We start from the raw sequence: 13,405 nt of genomic DNA on the forward strand, positions 1-13,405 counted from the left end.
TAAAGTTTCATCCCTGCTTCCAAGAAAAAGTTTTCCTACCTGAATTGTTCCATCTCAGAGTCTCACATTCTTAGGCTTTCCCCAGCAAACCACATTGGGCATCCTTAATGGAAAAGTACAATACTGAATTTGAACTGTTTTTGTGGGACTTGGGGGTTCACTGGGATTTAACCCAGGGAGGCTCTACCACTGACCTAAACCCCCAGCCTCTTTTATTTTCTGAGCCACGTGTCACCAAGTTGTGGAGGGTGTCACTAAATTGCTGAGGCTGGTCTCAAACTTGTGATCCTCCTGCCTCAGCCTGCTGAGTTGCTGGGATGACGAGGGTACACTACCACACCTAGCCTGAATATGAACTTGTAAGAACAACAAATGATTTTATCCCCCAAATCTGGGATAGTAGAATTTTTGTTCATATACAAAGCAATCTTGAGGGGACTCTGGAACTACTAGTACCACCTGTGCTGAATATACAATATTATGAAGTTTGCTTAATGAATTCCTCCCCCACAAATTAAAATTAAACAATCTTGACTAAAAGTTAATAGGAATTCACCAGTAATCTTCAATCAAATGGACTATTTGAGAATAATAATAAGCATTTCTACCATTCCCATCTCAATCCCCGAAAGTCTATAGCATAAAAGTACTAAAGTACATTTTCCCAGGACATGAAAGTCCATCTTACTATCAAAACCAAACAATAATAAAAACACTTTTATTTACACTACAAGCTAGGAACCATCTGGAGACCTTTATATCCATTTATGAATTGGGAACTTTGTTATCCCCATTCTCTGAGAAACTGAGGCACAGAGAAAGTCAAGAAGCAGAGCTCTAAGACAGCACGACCATCCATGCTAGATTGTATAGGGAAAGAACATTTCCAGTATGCCAGGGTAACGAGAAGGGCACAGAAGTAATGTCAAAGTTATTGGCAGCTGGCCACTAGAAACACAGTTAATTAAAAAAATCACATTCTGCAAGCAGCTGCTTCCTCTGGTTGAGATGCCATCATAAATTCTTATGACAAATATAACAGAGAAAGTAACATTGTATTGCAGTACATGAGGAAGAGAATTCACTAAGAACTGATACTGATAAAAGAATAAAAGTGAAAAGAAAGCACGAAGGAAAATCATACTTTAAAGGTACACTGATGGTCGACACACTGGATGCTTACAGAATATCAGCACTCTAGCTTTCCAAGGGCTTAGATCTCCAAATATCTTCTTACTCATAACAAAACCAAATCAAAACAAAACCACAATAGACTTTTTCAAATGAGCATATATCATTAAAACTTCAGAACTGGGCATTTGTAAACTTCTAAGAGCTCAAGTACATGGAGACTTAAGGAGATAACACTAATAATGAACTTACATGGTGAAGATAAGGAAACATCCTTCTGAAAGTCATTTTACACCAGGATTGAATGAGAATGCAATTCTGATTCAAGTCTTGACACACACTCATTTACCACCAGTGAATAAAACAAGGAATCCAGGTCTAATTTGCGAGACTGTAAAGGGTCATTCAGAAAGACATCCCCGACATGATGTGGTGACAGCACAGCTTACCTGCACTTCCTCGTAGCATTTAAATGACTACTGAGGCTGGAAGGATGAATTATAAAAAGTTAATGCCAGCTTTTGGATTTTTTTTTTTAACTAAAAGGCAACTTATTTTTAAAATGTTTCATCAATTTTCCAAGGGTCATATACAGAATAAATTCATTTTACTAGCTCATCAGCATACTATCTCATTAAGGAAAGTCACTTCAGTTACATCATCTAGAATATTACCACTTTTCTAACATAGAAATTGGTTTAGCTAAATGTAATAGTCATTAAATCTCCTTTAAATACTTTGGTTGATTACTTACTAGTCCCAATCACTTGCCATAGGATGGCTTTTATCGTGCCTCTCTAGATAAAATTGCAAGTGGTTAGGATTACTGGCAAAAATGATTAACACCAAGGTTCCCAAAGGCTCTGGCTCAGAGCCCAGTTTGTGAACTCGTAGGACGCTGGTGAAACAGGTCAGGACACTGGCTCAGTCATTAGTACCCAAAAGATCCAGCAGCCTGCCCCAACCAAGCAACCTGAGCCCAAGAGGAAAGTCAGCCTCTGAAGGATGTGCACAGATGGCACCATTTCCACGCGGCTGGCCCAAGGGCGATGGCTCTGAACAGTCATAGCCAGTAATTCCCATCAAGGCAGAAAGCATCCTAGACACCAGCACCATCATTAGATTGGGTGTGGGGAAGTCCTGAAAGATTTCAAAGCAGCCAAAAAGACTCCCAGAGATTGGAGCTTCAATGAAACCCACCAAATTATGCAATATCTTCCTCCAAAGGATATTTGAGGGTGGGGGTGAAAATAAAAATGCATATAGCCAACATCAGTAAATGTAAACTGTCTCAAATTGCTCTAAAAGGAATGTTTGTAATTTAAATAACTGCAAAAACCATTCCTACAAAAAAATCCAATGTAACTCTTCAGATGATATTTGTAGTCAAGGATATTTTCCATCAGTTAATGGAAAAGCACAAGTTTCTTTCCACTTAAGCCTAATAGTGAATCTTATTTATGTGTCTCCCACCTCATGCCAAAAAGGAATCTACATTTAAGAAGTGTACTCGTGGTACACACTGCAGGCGTACTACTGTGCAACTGCACAATCTTAAATGCATACAAACACACAGAAAATTTCTCACAGCTGTTTCAATAAAGGAGTTCTACTCTAGGATGAGTTTTTAGAAGAGTTAATGATATTGTGTCATAGATATAAATGCAAACATTTTCACCCTTCTAAGTCCTCAAAATTCAACTTCCGGATGCTTCCAGTATGTCCTACGTATTATATAAAATATCATACAGAATGACTATTTCTCAACTTTAAAGGTGATTCTTTACCAGGTGTGTGGCGCATGCCGGTAATCCCAGTGTCTAGGGCAGGTGAGGCAGAAGGATCACAGTAAAAATAAATAAAATAAAATAAAATAGGGCTGGGAAGTAGCTCAGTGGTAGAGCACCCCTGGGATTGATTCTCAGACTGATGCAAAAATAATAAATAAAATAAACCAACTGGTTCCTTCAAGAATGAAGACATGCAACTTTTTGTTAAAGTCACGCACTGCTCTACCCAGTAGGCTTACTCTTTCTCACAACTAACGTATGTTTTCACAAGGTTAATGAATTCCATGGCGATAAAAAGTGCACACATTTGAATCAATCAAATATTACCCTTAACACGCTCAAGATATTCCACACACAATTTCTTCCTCGTTTACACTCTGGAGCTCATGACAAATCCCGCCCTGTCTGCGGCAGGGCATCTTCCTGCTCTCTGACTTGGCTCCCTCATCTAACCCGCACAGGTGGCCTCTCACTCCCAGTCTCTGGGCCTATTAACCACAGGAGTCACTGAAGACATGAGGGCCCAAACAGCCTCCACCCCGTCCTGGGATGACAGCGAAAGGCGGCTTCCATTACCCGACTTGAGGGACAAAGGGATGGTAATATTTTCCAAACTGCTCGTCCCTGCTTTGTAGTTGTCAAAGTTTTCATTTTAGGAAATAATGAGTATTAAAATCACTTGATGTGTCCAAATTTCAACTAAGAGATTCTTGAATCCTCAGCAGAACGGGAAGTCCAACACAGGCTCAGAAAGCAGAGGAAGTTTTTAGCCCAAACATAAAGGGCTCCATTCACTCGCACTGTGCAAAGTTCAAAGGAGTCAAAAAAGGATATCTATTGAAGTGGGTTTTCCTTTTTTTTTTCCCCCAACTTCCTTTTTCTTGTAACAGAATTATTTATGTGGATTCATGTTCTGCTGGAATCTCTTACGCCCCTGCTGCTCCATAGGAAGGAGCTATGGTGATTGTGGTCAGGGGACAGGGGATAAGGGCAGGGACAAGAAGACAGGGACTCGGCAGCAGACCAAAAGGACTGCCACACCCAATATACAATTTGTTAACAATCTAGTGACTGAAGGGACAAAACATTCCAAGGAAGTTTTCCTTTAAGGAAACCAGAAACACTTAGGGTAAGAGGAGGTGCTCTGGATGAAACACAGATAGAGTTACCCTGTAAGGTAAGGCAGGCCAGCACCCAACGCTGCCAGGGAGAGGCAGTGTGTGCGGAGACATCGGGTGCCGGAGTCAAAAAGAAGTCTTGAGGGTAGAAGTGGCAACGCCAGGCAAACGATTTTCACACTATAGGTTCTCTCTAAAACCTGGGTTTAATATTAAATGGACCATATTTAAAGTCTATTAAGAACTTAAGGAAAGTTACTGTACAGTTATGAATATTTTATTACCAGAAAGCAAAAAAGTGGAAAATTTAACATTTCCTTATTCAATAATGACTAAATGTGCAATAGCAACCAGAGAATTTATACTTATTTCCTGACTTAACAAAAAAATAATAAAGTGAAAACCTAACATTTCCTCCTTGTCACTGCAAACCAGTAATTCCATGTTATGCTTCTGGACTAAGAAAAAAACAAAAACCAGGAACCCAAGAACAGGCAGAACCTAGTCAAAATAAAATTCAGCTTGAAATCAAAAGCTGAAGAGCAAAAGAACTATGGGTATAAGTGAAATACAGGAAATGAGAACAGTCAATGGCAAATCAGAAAGGAGAGTAACTGGCTGCCTAATCCTTCCTAGTGAGAAGGGACCCTGGAGGCATGTCCGCTGGGACTTTCTGTAGGTGAAGAGCAAGCTCCAGGGCTAGCTCCTCCACTCGCAGTTCTGCACTGTTTTACCCACCAGCCTGAAAATGAAAATCCACTGAAATTCACTCCCTGAAGTAGAGATGAAAAAACAGAAAAGTAGCCAGGAGTGGCGAGGCAGGAAGATTGCAAGTTCAAGACCAGCCTCAGCAACATAGTGAGATAAGTAAAATAAAATTAAAAAGGCTGGTTATATAGCTCCGTGGTGGAGCATACTGGGGAAGGGATAGGAGGGGAGGGAAGGGAAGGAGAGAAAAACATTAAAAACTTCTCTGGGGGAGGGGTGACGCCTCCTGCTCCATGGCCATGCAGTTCACATCTTGTAGTGGTGGCAAACAAACAAGAGGACTGGAGTAAGAACCACTTCCATAGTCTGCATCGCTTACGTCTTACTTAAAGCTCTGTAAAAAATGAAACCAGAGAAAGCAGACATGTGCCCCATCCACTGCCTCCCAGTGCAGTCTTCCCTTGACTCAACTCAGATCCCACACCTAACTGGCAGAGAGATTCAATTTGGTAGAAGCAGACAACTGGCTATGTATGGTTAAAAGGTGGCTCCTGGACCAATCATGACTTCAGGAATGTATTCTGCACTTGGAACCCTTTCTTGACCTGGGACAGCCACTTTCCCAGGCTAGGGCTACCTGCTTTCCACAGAGAGGGATTCTGCAGACCGAACTTGCCTGCATGCTCAGCATGGACTGGCACTCTCCAGAAACCCAGGAAAGAGTTAAACATTCCTTGCACTTGACTCGGTGGCTTCTCTTCACCACACACCCAGATCCCACCATTCTCTGAGCCACTGTGCAGCCAATCAAAGCAAAGGAAGGAAATTATCCTGGCTGGCTGTCAGCCGCAGAGCTCTGATGACCATATATGGTAAAAACCACTGTCAGAGCTTGTCAGGCCTGAGGGCCGGCTGCTGTGGACATATCAGTGAACTGCAGCAGCAGAAGCTGGCCAAGGGGAGGCACAAAGGACAGGCTGCCTGCTCATCTTGGGGGAGGGGGGATTAGAATCCATCATCTGCCAGGGCATACTCTCCGTGAGTCACGGCCACTCACTGTCATCAAAAATAGCCTCGGGGCACATTGTGAGATTCCTTTTGCCAGGACTTTGTGCTCCATTGTTAACTGGGGTGAGCAGGGTGTCCCTCCCCTTTTCCTCTTCCCTGTGAGACTGGAAAACAGGCATTAGGAGAAAATGAAAAGGCCCTTCTGTGGCACTTCATGTGGTAAGGAGGTCATGCAGAGCTCCTGGGGCTGGCAGTTCAGGACATAATTTGGAAGTCATTGTTCTGCACCTGGTGCCCTCCCCCTGCATCCTCCACCCCTCCCCATGCCATCCCCCAGCCTTTCACGGCCCACACACTTGACAGTTTAAGGTGCTCTGGACAGAAGACAGAATCTCTTTGAGTAGGTGGTGACTGGACAGCTCACAACACATCAGGATAAAGCATCGAATAAAATTCTCTGTCCATAACACCGAAGCTACCCAGTGCCAAACAACCACATCTGTACAAAGGGCTACCAGCATTCCTACCCTCAATCAAATCAGAGAGCTGCTATTTGTAGAAATGAAAATTGCCTGTCAGCATGTAGGCAAGGCAGAGATGCAGCCAATGCAAATCCAGCAGGTGCTGGCAGACTGTGGACTGCACAGAAAAGCACCATCAGGAGACTGCCATTCCTTTAGAACCAGCCCACGAAAGAAGGCACATACCAGCATGGAGCCTGGCACTTAATGGAAGCCCTCAGAAGTGGAAACTGTAAGTTCTGCAACTGCACAAGAGAGGAATGATAGCAACCCTACCAAATGCAAAAACTGAGACACTGTTTATTGAGGAGACCCTCCAAGTACAATTTGATCTCATTGTTGAGTCTCACTTTTATGAATACGACAGAAGTCACCGCCTCTTCCTGAAAAGGATACAGAGGAGAGATGCCCTGTTGATCTAGTTATAACAATGATCTGAAATGCTCATTGGTTCTTCTCCACAAGGAAAATACCAGATTTACACAATTCACACTGGAATTGAAGGGTGAAGAAAATCAAGAAATGTGTATTTTTCTACCAATAAGCTATCCTTCTGCTCCCTTTGACTCCCAATGTTGGTCCACATGATGAATCAATGATTTAATCCCATTCCATGAAACATCCCATTTCTCCAATACCAGAAAAGTAAATCTAACTCTGAGATCCTAAAATCTGCATGAGGAATGTGGCTACCACATCCTTCTCCGGCCTCCTGGGTAAAAACACCTCTTGTAACTTTTCAGCTCAGTAAATTGGTGGGGCTCCTCTTCTGCTCCTTCTCTAGCTCCTACACACAGGAGAAACCTAAATTCAATAGGACCTCCTCTGCCAGGCCTCAGGAGGGACTCAGACCTGTCTGGTTGAGTGGGCACTTCACGCACACACAAGCTCCCCAGTGGAGTGATCATGGCAGTCAGTATTGAAGGTTTTTTAAAAGCAATAACCCAGCACAGATCTTGACACAGAGCAGGCACTCAAAGGTTTAAGGAAACAGTATATGAACAAATAAACTGGTGTTTGAAATCTCATTAGAGCTTAAGCAACAATTAGCTCCAAATAGACTGGTAACATTACCAATAATATTTTTTAAAAATTATCTATGTAGGGGCTGGGGATAAAGCTCAGTTGGTAGAATGCTTGCCTTGCAAGCATAAGGCCCTGGGTTCAATGCTCAGCTCCGTGAAAAAAAAAAAAAAAAAGAAAAAAAATTATCTGTGTAATAAGCTCATTGTAAAATATTTTGGAAAAAGTGCAGTAATTATACAGAAGAAAATAAAAATTGCCTGTAGTCATAACAGTATTAACATTTCAGACTTTTTTCTAAAAACAAATAACATAATATAGAGTTAGACATAAAATCTTGACTATGGCCTTACAACCCAATTTTTTAGGCTACATTAAGGTATCATGGACACAGGATAACAAAATCTTGCCAGGTAATATAACTTTTTCTTGCTGTTGCACAGAATCCCTCAATTTTTAAGACTTAAGAATGTTCATATGTTTATATCTTTGGGTATACGCGTTTATATAACATACCTAATCATATTTTTTAAAGAGATGGAAAGATGATGCTTAAAACTACCATAAGGCCTTTTAAACAATTCTGAATTACTTGTGTGAGCTCTGTGTGGACCAGCTTATGAGTCAAAGACTACAGTCTGAGAACATATGTATTAGTTATCAATTGCTGAGTAACAAGTTACCCCAAAAATGGCACATTCACATGATTGTTAAGTTGGTGGTGGCTATTGGTGAGAGCTGGTGGGTGTGTTCACAACATGGCAGTTCCAAAAGAGACCAAGAAGAAGCCAATAGGCTTTTAGGATCTAGTCTCAGAAGTCAAACTCCACCAATCATACCACATCCTGTAGTTACACAGAGTTTGGTTCTGTTTAGTGTTAGGGGAACCACAGAATCACATGAATACCAGGAGATGGGAATCACTGGAGGCCATCCTGGAAGCTGCCTACCTCAATACAGTAAGGCACAAAACTTTTTGGAACCTATACAAAAGGCTACCATGTAAACAAGCCATCTGGTTTGCATCTCCATCCAAGTGAGTCAAGAGATCGGAGCATACAATTCTAACCACTACTCCCATCTGTTAGGTGAATAAGAAAATAATTATAATAGAATGTGATAACATAGCCTATGGTACTAGAGGTATGAACAAGCCACTAAAAAGAACCCAAAGAATGATTTGCTCTGTCTCAGCAAATCAAAGATAATATTTAAGCTAATATTAAATGGTAAGAAGAAACCAAATATTTATAGGCACTAAGAATGCTGACTGAAATCAATCAAGATTGCTTTCTCAATAAACATGACAGAAGCACTTTAAAATAGCCTCTATAAGAGATTCAAGTCCTAATGCCCTAAGGCAGCTATTACAGGTAGTGAGTTAATTTCTCTTCTGTGCATCTAGAAGGCCCTAGCTATGTCACACTTGCGAGAACTAGGAAAATAGTTATTTAAGTAGTTTTCTGCGGGCTGATTCTTTTCCCCCTCTGCTTCCTGGTTGCCAAGGGCCGAGCAGCTTTTCTCTTCCAAGCTTCTGACATAATGTTCTGCCTCACCTCAGGAACAAAGAAATGGAGCTGGCTAACCATGGACTCAAAACTCTGCAACTGTGAGCCCAAATCAATCTTTCTTCCTCCCTGACAAGTTGTTCTTGTCAGATAGTTTTGGTTACAGCAACAAGAAGATGACTAACACACTCCAAGACACCAAAATTCCTTCACAACAGAAATAGCCAAGGGAAGAAGGGAGAAAGGAATAAGGAAAGACAGAAGCCATCCAGCTTGCATCCTCCATCCAAGTGAATGCCAAGAGATCAAGAACCCATAATTCTAACCAACATCCCTCCACCTTAATTATTTAATTGGCAGGATTTATAGGTTTGCTATGATCTGAAGTTTCAGAAGTACTGCTGGATTTCTGTCTGGGCCTTCATCAATCACAAAGGGGGCAAAGCTTCAGCCACACATCATGAATGCGGCTACTCCACAGAGGACAGGCTTGCTCGTGCCAACGTGGTAGATGGCACTGGGGGCTGGAAACCTGTGCGTCCTTCAAACAAGGCAGATGGTGCATTCATGGCAAGGAAAAAAAAAGCATCTCTCATAGCCAAAACCACAAAGCCAACTAGTGTTCAACAAGACTGCTATTTATTATTCATCCTCTGAAAGACTAAGGAATAAAAAAACGTACTAAGCCACACCTGGAAAAGTCACAGTAAAGTGGCATGCCAGAGCTTGATGGAAGAATTACAAAAGAGATGGGGAATCACGTGTGCTAATCTCAATCACCCCACCTTAGGGCTGAGGACTTTCATTATTCTTCACGCAGTGACCTCTTATAATCCCACTTTCTCTAATAAAGCCTTCCTAACAAAAACCTTGTAAACCAAAAGCTTAAAATATATATTATTGTGTTCTTTTTCTGCATGTGTGCATATACTTGTACATGAGCACGTACAAGTGTATTTTAATGTATTGGTTCCTATTACTCTTTTCATTTTAGATTTTAAATCCTTATTCAGAGACCATGTCTAACTTATTTAACAATCTCCCAGAATCTAACCACAAACCTCATGAGGTTACAATAAGCCCTATTTACTGCTGACACTAACTAGTTTTCAAGAAAATTTCATAGAAAGCTATGTTTCCAACATAACTTCATATTATATTTGGAAATTTGGATTTTCTTTGCTTTTAAGCAAAAGCAGCACCTACATAGTTGCTAAGACAAAAGTTGTGGGTATCTCTTTTCCAGGGCAAAGCGTCCTACATTAGAATTGACAGGTACTTGGGTTCCCAATCATGTTTCTCTTTCAAGCTTGCACTTCTAAAGAGGAGACAAACACTTAAATACCACGATCTACTAGGATGCTTTCTGGGGGAGATTAGGAAACTGACCACACCAACAACTAGATGTAGGTACTCCTGAAGGGAAGACACTGGCACAGAGTAGGTCCTACTCAGCTTACAGAGGATCAACCAACTCACTGCACGTGATAATCAAAGAACAATGAAGACTTGTATAAATAATCAAATATCAACTACGAAAGTGTAAAATTCATAATCCTTACTCAAATACTTATGATTATAGCACAATAAAATGTAGGTATCAAGAGGGCAGCCATCCCATAAGGCATAAGTTTTCCTGACAATGTAGAAGATGGCTTTACTTTCCACAGTTTCTGTTGCCCCAGTAGCCAGCCAGTATCTTGGGAAAAGAATGGGTAGTGTCATCTGACACTCCAGGGCCCCATGGCCAGGTTTTGCCAATACAGCAGATCCTTCTGAAAGGTCCCAAGCACAGAGCTGTCTAGAGGGACCACAAGACCACTCTGCTAGGCTCAGCCTTGGTCTTGGTAGAAAAGCAGTCAAAATAAAAAGGTATCTACTATCAAAAAGTTATATATTGGACCAAAAAGGGAAAACAATGTTTTCTTTGCTGAATTTTGAGGGCCAAACCAGCTGCTCAGAAATTATAACTGAGAAGCACAGGCAATGAGAAGCGCTTCTGAAATCATTGGGAATTAACAAGGCAGAAAGTCACTTTTACATACAGCACTCATGTGAGAGAGAGAGAAAAATGGAAAAGAAAGACACATCAATTTCCCAGTACAAGTCAGTGACTAAACCAGGACTGAGCTCCACAGCTTCTCAATTCCAAGATCATATACTTCCTCTGTGTCACACTGACACTAAGAGTGAGATGCACACTTAAATACATGAAAATCACTCTAGTACTTGTGAGCCTATCAATGATGTAAGTCAATAACTCCAAGCATTGGCTGTCACTGGACTACAGATCACACCAATGTCACTTCCTCTAAAACAAATTAATATTTAAGAAGTAAAAGCTACAAAGAGTAGTATAGCCTGGAAGAAAAACTTTAAGGTTCCTCCAAAAGTCAACATTTAATCCAAACATAATTTTTAAAGTAACATATTCTATTCTGATTTCTGTGAAGCTGGCTAAAGAGCAGCACACTATTAAAACCAAGAACTACTAAGTATAGGCCTTTTAATGCAGATGAAAACCAAATCATAAGAGCCAGATAGCTTAGGAAACTGCATACAGGTTCCTCTTAAATGGTGTAAGGGAAATCTAAAATTTCCCATGGTTTGTAAAGGACAGACACATAGAGCATTTTGAAGATGTGGAATTCAAAGGGAATTATCTGACCTTGGTGGAAGATTAGCCATTGGAAAGCTTATTTTGGGCTTCTTAATAGGCTTGTTCCATTTCTTTGACAAAAAAATACCTTAAATTTATCCCTCAGTTTATAGAAGGGGAAATGAAACTTTTTAACTCCAAAACAGATCATGATGCTCCACTGCCTGACCTGGGTTGACAAATGCTGGCTGCCCTAAAACCCACCAGTAGCAAGTCAAGTTTCCAGATGCTCCTTGCTCTTAAAGAAGGAATAAGTTAAAAGTTGTGAACACAAATACAAATGTCATTTAGTTCAACTCTCCCCTTCAAAATTAGGTTAAGTACAGATATAATAAAGTAATGTAGTTATTTGTCATTCAACAGAAAATTTCTCTGCAAAAAATAAAAGTAAATGGAAAATTTCAATTCTATGAAAAGATTCTCCTTTAAAACTTTTCCAATTTAATGAAAAGATTCACCTTATGCCAGTAAGGAGATGCATTCGGAAACACATCAAAAATTTCTCCCAAAGGCATCCATCTCCCTACCTCTGTTGAGAGATGATTCTATTGTATAATATCACATCGATCCAGTCACTAAAGTAAAATATAGATGTTAAAATAAAACAAGTTAGTCATGAGCATCTCTGAGAAAAAGGGAACCAAAAAATTTTCCCAAGGGAAAAAGCATAAAAATATAATGGGAAACAATACTGTGACAGAAAATCCACTTTACTGTGACAACTTTCAGAATCCCATGATCCACTATGATAAAATGCAACCTACTAAGCACGGCTCAGATACAAAGGAGGTTCACTTCCCCTACTCTGTAAACAGCTGTAATGTGACTCAACATCTGTATTATCAGCAGCACTGAGCCCTTATCACCAGAGCTCAGGACCCACCATACTCATTTTGCTCCTCAAGCTAACTAGAAAACAATGGTTTTTCACCACTCTTTGTAGTTTTTTCCCACATTATTTCCAATTTTAAGATTTGCTAATAAAAGTATGTGTAAATAGTGAAAATTCCAATCTTTTCTTTTGTGGTACTGGAGACTGAAATCAGGGTACTTTAACACTGAGCTACATCACTAGCCCTTTTGATTTTTTATTTTGACACAGGGTCTTGCTAAGTTGCTGAGGCTAACCTCAAACTCGTGATCCTCCTGCCTCAGCCTCCTGAGTCACTGGGATTGCAGGCAGGAACTACAATGGTCAGCTAAAATTCCTGTTTAATTTTCACCTTCAAGTAGGTTCTCTTGAGTAAAGGATAAAGTAAGGAAAAGAGAACTGGGAAGCTCACTGAAGTCAAAGTGCACGCAAAACAACTTGCAAGCATCGACCCATTTAAACTTTTTAAAATTATCCTCCAAAAGAATATCTTCACTCATATAGCATCATTATCATAATCTTTTTATGCACAGAGGGCACACCCAGAATAGAGGTCATCATTCTATTTAACAATTCTCTGTTGGAGAAAAACCGATGTGATTAGTAAGGCATGTGGAACTTAACGTCATTTACATCAGGGTCTGTCTCAGAAGACACACAATTCTTGGTGAACCGAAAAAATATGGCGACTACAACAGAATGGCTAACAGCACAGGAAGTCAAATTACTCACCTTGTGCAAAGGAAGCACCAGGAACGCTCCACCCCCGCTTGCTTCTATGATTATGGCAACGAATCTGGGATTGACAGCGCAAAAGGAACTATCCCAGGTCACGCGAGAAACCCGGATGTCATCATAGCACTGGTCATTTTTCACTGCCTGTCCAAATACATGCCGAAACTTGCTCTGTCGTACCACTCGCCTCATTGTGTCTGCAGAAGAGGGAGAATGATGTTAGGATCATGTGGCAAACTGAAACTTTCACAAATGAAAAAAAAAAAAAAAAATCTCTAAGTTAGGAAAACAGAATGGTATGGTATTTTGTTTGCTCTCCAAAAAAATTGCCAT

At 40.6% G+C, this 13,405-nt stretch overlaps 1 protein-coding gene across 3 annotated transcripts in view; it reads right to left on the reverse strand.

The window, feature by feature from the left end:
- CORO1C (coronin 1C) overlaps positions 1-13,405 on the reverse strand; it is a 74,392-nt gene that overhangs the window by 29,347 nt on the left and 31,640 nt on the right. For all 3 annotated transcript variants that reach the window (XM_079151376.1, XM_079151375.1, XM_079151374.1), the window contains exon 2: positions 13,070-13,269. In XM_079151376.1, the coding sequence (XP_079007502.1) occupies positions 13,070-13,264 (195 nt within the window). In that variant the 5' untranslated portion in view covers positions 13,265-13,269. The remainder of the gene's footprint in view (positions 1-13,069; positions 13,270-13,405) is intronic.

This window comes from Sciurus vulgaris (genome assembly GCF_902686455.1).
Source record: "Sciurus vulgaris genome assembly, chromosome: 8".
Taxonomy (NCBI): Eukaryota; Metazoa; Chordata; class Mammalia; order Rodentia; family Sciuridae; genus Sciurus; species Sciurus vulgaris.